Below are 6,240 nucleotides of genomic sequence, written 5' to 3'. Positions count from 1 at the left end.
ATGTGTTACCGAGGCGGAAAAGCGATAACATTTGTGTGGGAGGCCCCTGGGTCAGGCCTCATTCAGACAAACACTGCAACACGCTGGCATTGTTTTTAATGTCAGTCTCATGTTTACAGTGCACCCCAGTATCACTTTCCTGTTAACTAAAACTGTGCAAGACTTGCAGATATCCCATCAAACAAAAACGTATATTGACACGAATGCGCGCGGTTCAGAGATGACCAATCAGGCTCCTTGTAGGCAGGACGTTCGTCACATTCCAAACCGTAAAGATGGACCGTAGGCGCAGAAGGCACAGTTGAGAATTTGATTATTAATATAAATAGCAATAATTATGAAGAATGTGTAACATACATATATTTGTGATTAGTGTTTAGATTGGTGTTGAGCAGTGTAGTTGAGTTAATTAAGGGGGTGAATTATTCCAGTTTGGTATGGCTCTGTATATGAGTGTTTTCGTTATGTGTATTATTGCAGTAAACTATTTGGTCAAATAGAAATGAGGGCATCTTTGAGTTAATAGTGCTGCTCAACAATGTGGCCATGCTTTGCTTGCATACTGCTCATAAATGGTTTGATAGAAGGAGTTTTACTGTATATTTCTGGTGCCATTCATCAGGCGATTAACCAGGGCTGTAATATTTTCAGATGAACTACAAAATTCAATATTTCATACATGTTAACAATATAAATCGATAACAGAGTGGAATGAAAATAATACTTTGCCACATGCCGAAAAATCCTTCTTCATTAGTTCCATCTGATAAGCAGATGAGCGGCTTTATACAAATGTTAAGAGATATGATAGATCCATAGCCCCATCTAGTGGTCAACGAATGCCCCACCACCACTACCTTGACCTTTCTAAACCCTCTGGGGTTCTCTCCCTGAGGTCCAAGGAACCAATATTCCCTTTCTAGCATTCTCTCAGCCCAAGGCTGTGTGCTGTCTCTGTCCTCGCCGCTGCTTGTCTTGAGCTGGGAAGGAGGGAAGAAAATGGACAGCCCCTATGCTTCAGGGACATAGATGAGATGTAATGATGACTTTCTACCAACAGATGTCAGGCATATGAGTATTTTGGTTACTAAATATTAATAAGAATAGAAAGTTGAAAGAGAAAATACCTAAAAATGAATTATCATATACTATTTTTATATCATGCACCTCTGTTTTAAGTTGGGGGTTTTAATAGGTCTAAGAGGAGATGTATGATATGGGTACATTTTGAGTGCAAAGCAACAAAACAATATTGAACAATGTGTGTATTATTTTACTTTTAGAATGTATGGTGCATCTTTCACTGCTGAGATCTGGTGGTTTCTATGTTGTACGCTGAAATGTGTTTATTTGTAGGTTGTTCATGTTCAGTCTAAATACCTTCTCCAACACTCTCACATGTGCAGCGAGGCCACAATGAGTAAAGTCATTAGTTAATTGTGAAACAGACATGTTACTCAGCTATGACCTCTTCAGCTTCGAAGTTAGTTAGTTCTGATCTTTGAGTTTTGTATTAAAGCAACATTTAAAAAATAATGTTGTGGTCTAACTGTTGCTCGTTGGAATTGCGGATTCATACTAAATGACAAAATTTACAGAAAGTGAATTCCCCATTTAAGTCTCATTACCATACATCAGATATGTATCAGATTTAGGACCACAAACGTTATGACAGTGGTGGAATCAAAATTGAAAATGTCCCTTTCAATGGTTCAGCGTGTGAATGTGAATATAGGTATTAGTCACATAAATGGGGAAACCTTTGCCTGCGTTTATGCAGCAGCAGTGCCCACGTTGTTACACACTGCAGGTGAAAACAAAATGACACCATGTACAAAAATAAATAAATAAAATAAATAATAATTAGAATTCTGAACAACTATCAATATAATAACAATAATAATACTAACAATGATAGCAAAAATAATACAAATAAGCATAATAAGTGTTATCATTATACATTTCCTCATTTCATTTAAACGTTTAGTTTTTGGAAATAAAAAGTATTGTTGTTGTTGTCAATGTTGTGTCACCTTCCAGAGCAATGGGTGGCAGTAATGCTTTTCTTGTGACAACTACCTTTAAAGAGGGTAGAAGAAGAAGTAGGCTAGCCAGTAGCCAGCTAGCTCCACCAGTTGTTGTTGTAATGTTAGCAAGTGGAGCTGGGGAGGACTGCTTTGGGGAGGCAGAACTGCCACTAAAGCATTTGGATAAGGTAACTGCATATGGAGAGCGCAGTAAAAGTTTCAAAAAGTATAATATACTATATACATATATATCTTGTCAGTAGTATTTATTCAAGCGGTGTCAATCACACGAGCTAGTGGTCTATATGTAAGCGGAGCTGAAGTGAAGCCATGGTGCCGACATTTGGGTGAACACATGCTGAACGTCAGACGCTCACCTGCTAGCATTAGCTGCCGTTAGCATTAGCACATAGCTACTGTTTATATGCCGTCTTCAAGTGCCCCTCGTGAACCTCGAGCACCGACGTCATTTGTAAATAGTGCTTGCTGGATTGTCAAAATGAAGACGTCAAAATTCATTTTTACGGAATAAATCCACACAACGTTCACTGTTGGATTAAATGGAATATTTGAATTTTGATTTACAATCGCTTAAATGAGGTTTTGATGAACCACATACCTGTTTATAAGTTACTTTGTATAACGGTACTAGATACATTTAATTGCAACATTTTAAATATTTTGCGACGTGATTAGGGTGCTGTCACTTGTGATATTTACACAAACTATCGTGAGTTTGCGTGTTGCTTTGGTTCGTTTAGGTAAAGTGTGAAAGCTATAATTCAACAACCACACTGAGCCTCCCCTAAATACAGGAGCCATCGGCCCGCAAGTGAACTCTGGTGCGATTTGTTTGTGGTACAAATGCAAAAGCAGAACCAACCAGAGTCATAGTAAAAATGTGTTCAGCAGTTCCTCTTCACAAAGGGAGCAAAACATACACACGTATATATGACAGTGACTATACCTTCCCAATCATAACACGCTTTACTGAGGTCTTGTACTTTACTACTGTGACCACCAGAGTAAAACATGGACATGTTAAGTTTTGGTCACGTGCACTCACATTGTGCTTCAAATTGAAACCTTTTTTTAGGAAGACAGGTCAAGGGGCATGACTCCTGAAAAAGTTTTTTCTTGACTGGTAGATAAACGGTGAGGGTGGCTGTAAAATTGAGCAGACAGTAGGCATTCAGATGAAGTGGCCTATTCAAGCCATTTGGGCCAGCTGCTGCAGCTTTAAGCCTAAGCAGATAAAATGTGGATGTAAGGCCAGGTCAAGTCGAAAGCATCTGCTCTTTACTTGTGTGAGGCAGATTAAAGCTACATTAGGTCAGAGCTGGAGAATGGTGTCACCTGTCATGGGGTCCAGTAGAGTCATGACAGGACAGCTTGATACCCAGTGTGAGACCTAACGTTGGGTTAAAACATCATTTAACATGAGTAATGGGCTTCAATTTGAATGCTCACCCGATATTAGTCACGTTTATTTTACTGTGAATAATAAATATATTTTTGTGTTAAACAGTTGCTGTCCTTTAACATTCAGCAACTACACGATGAGGCTATGCTAGTGGCTGAGACTATTGAAAATAGTCATGTTCATTTTATTTTGATCGATAAGGTGCTTCAATTTTACTCTATGAGGCAAGTCTAACATGTACTCTATATATATATATTTTTTTTTTTTTATTTATTTTTTTTTTTTTAAATATATATTTATATATGTTTTTTTACATATAAAATGTATTTTTAGATCTTTATATATATTCTTTTGTATATAATTTTTATATATATATATTTATACATATTTTTATATATAATATATATATATGTATTTTTTATGTATATATTTATATATTTTTTTTTATATATATAATGTATATGTATTTTTTATATATTTATATACATATTTTTATAAATTATATATATATATGTATTTGTTATATATATTTTATGTATATATATTTGAATTGGGAGGTAAAGGGTTTTGATTGTATCCTTGCTTTAATGTTGCACTTATATCCTCACAGGCTGGTGCGTCATCATGCGGCGGGGGGAGCACATATCACAGGCTTTCCAGGCCCCGGTGGATGTCCACGCCAGTGCAGATGGCCAGGTTTACATGTTCAACAGGAGGCCCAATGAGTCCACCGCATCCTCAGATGATGAGGAGCTCAATCTCATGGAGATGAGGCCGTGGGTTTTCCAAGACCAGGAGCAGGACAGCCTGAGGAGCGTCCAGCTGCTGGAGTGCGAGGTACTAGATGGTGACAACCTCAGCAAGCTTGCACTGCAATATGGCTGCAAGGTAAAGATTTTGTGTAGTCAGCAAAATCATTTCTGGTGTGGATCTCTTCAAGTGTTGACGTTCCTGTTTCTGTCAACAGGTGGCAGATATAAAGCGGGTGAACAACCTTATGCAAGAACAAGATTTATTTGCCTTGAAATCTATCAAAATACCCGTTCAGAAACACAGCTTTCTAACAGAGACGTGCACAGAACCGAGCGACCCTCGAGAAGAAACGCCACATTCATCCACCGCACTGGTGAAGCCTCAGGACCGAGCCAGAGCACAACCACATCTGCAGGAGGTCACAGACTTTCTAATGGAGGTGGACCACGATATCGAGAAACTGATTCAGACCACAAACGATCAAGACGACGATTTCTCGGCTAACTCCGGGAAACAGCAGAGGTTTGGTTTCAGAGGGCGGCGCCTGACCGGACCCGGTGCAGACTGGAGCATCCAGTGGTGGAACGCCGTGGTTGCCATGCTCCTGATAGGCATCGTCCTGCCATTATTTTATGTCATTTATTTCAAGACAAAAGATAATGGAGCGGTTAATGATGGGGGTGCTTCAGAGCTATCCACCGCCTCTTCTAACTCCTCGGGGACAGGCCTCGACACGAGAGGACCGGAGCATTTTCAAGAACCAGGATAGTGCGGAAACAGGAATCATTTTTAAGACTGTTCTGTTTGATGGCTGGATGGAAGTAGGTGACAATCAAGATTAAGCAAAATTTCAACATTTTAAATGTGCAATACCCCCATGTGTCAGCGAATTTCCCCTTTTATTTTGTACTTTAACAACTAATGTTTGAGGCAGATACTTCAATGATTGTCCTGAAGTGAAATTGCTGCACTGTCCTCGTTTTTTTTTTGACAATTTAGGACACTAACATTTCCCTGAAATCTGTGATCCTTTGGTTTAAGAAACAGTTGTGTGTTGGGATCACAGTTCCCCCTTCCTTCCCAAATTTGAGATATTATTAAATGGTTGTGTCTTGAAGTTCCTCACATGACACAAGCTGAGTAGTAGATGAAAAAAATAAATGTATTTGTGTGTGTGTGCCTGTTGCCAGTATCGACACATCAACAAGTGTCAATATCAGTGTCGTATATCGACGCAATCTTGATATCTGTCCCAATACAGTAATATATATTTTTAACTTTTGCCTGAAAATGGGAGAAAAGCCTGTGATGTTTAACTATTTGACATGGGTTTGAGCATTAATGTTGTGTCTTGTTTGATTTAACTTATTTGTGTGGCTGTGTTGACTGTTTAGTTATGGCCGTGCACCTCGTGCCTTCTCTCTGGGTGTGAATACAGTGTCAAATGTGTACATTGTGTTTCCTCTAAGAATTTGGTGCAATTCTTTATCCTGTTAGATTGTATGTGCTCATTTGACACCTTGTGATCTTTAATATTTAAGGTGTTGCATTCTGAAAGTTCCCTGAATGTGAGTATATATATATATATATATATATATATATCCTTAAACCTTCACTGTCAGGTTGGTATAGTATTGCACACTCCATCTGATGTTGCCTGATGGGTAATTGAGTCCACCATGAACAGGAGGGGAGTCTGCGTCTCTTGTCCAATGCACTTCAAGTCTAAAGTATTTTTAATTTAATTAAACTGGATTTTGTTGACATGTTTTTCAAACTTAAGTCAATTTTTAAACCGTTTCAGATAGAAAATTTGACGTGATGGATGTCCAAGAATGTTTTCATGCAGGATGTTCCTATTTAAATACAAACTTTACAGTGTAAAGATGTCCCTGAAGTATCTGACAATGTGTCCTGTTTCTTTGTGTCCTGTTTTTTTCTCAACTTATCTTCCAAGTCTTATCACACTTGTGTATTGATTGTTTTGCACAGACACACAATATACTTGGATGAGACTACTCACTACTGAAATCAAAT

At 38.3% G+C, this 6,240-nt stretch overlaps 1 protein-coding gene across 2 annotated transcripts; it reads left to right on the top strand.

Annotated features, from left to right (window-relative positions):
• Nucleotides 1-2,141: 2,141 nt before the first annotated feature.
• lysmd4 (LysM, putative peptidoglycan-binding, domain containing 4) lies at nt 2,142-5,801 on the top strand. 2 transcript variants are annotated; one of them, XM_031868492.1, is made up of 3 exons: nt 2,142-2,215; nt 4,061-4,287; nt 4,418-5,801. In XM_031868492.1, exons 2-3 carry the CDS (start codon nt 4,075-4,077, stop codon nt 4,970-4,972), a joined length of 768 nt encoding a protein of 255 aa, XP_031724352.1. In that variant the 5' UTR covers nt 2,142-2,215; nt 4,061-4,074; the 3' UTR covers nt 4,973-5,801. The 2 variants fall into 2 exon arrangements, with proteins under 2 accessions (XP_031724352.1, XP_031724343.1); XM_031868483.1 differs by having other exon boundaries at nt 4,061-4,338; nt 4,418-5,800.
• Nucleotides 5,802-6,240: the final 439 nt, after the last annotated feature.

Source organism: Anarrhichthys ocellatus, unplaced genomic scaffold (assembly GCF_004355925.1).
Source record: "Anarrhichthys ocellatus isolate YVR2014 unplaced genomic scaffold, GSC_Weel_1.0 scaffold2, whole genome shotgun sequence".
NCBI classification, from domain to species: domain Eukaryota; kingdom Metazoa; phylum Chordata; class Actinopteri; order Perciformes; family Anarhichadidae; genus Anarrhichthys; species Anarrhichthys ocellatus.
The sequence above is the reverse complement of the archived record's forward strand: the minus strand, read 5'-3'. Positions and strand labels throughout refer to the sequence as shown.

What these genes read in the sequence shown, in the direction of transcription:
- lysmd4 (XM_031868483.1), top strand. Translation starts at nt 4,075, where the DNA reads ATGCGGCGGGGGGAGCACATATCACAGGCTTTCCAGGCCCCGGTGGAT. An exon ending in CACTGCAATATGGCTGCAAG is followed by an intron (nt 4,339 to 4,417) that starts GTAAAGATTTTG and finishes TTCTGTCAACAG; the next exon opens with GTGGCAGATATAAAGCGGGT.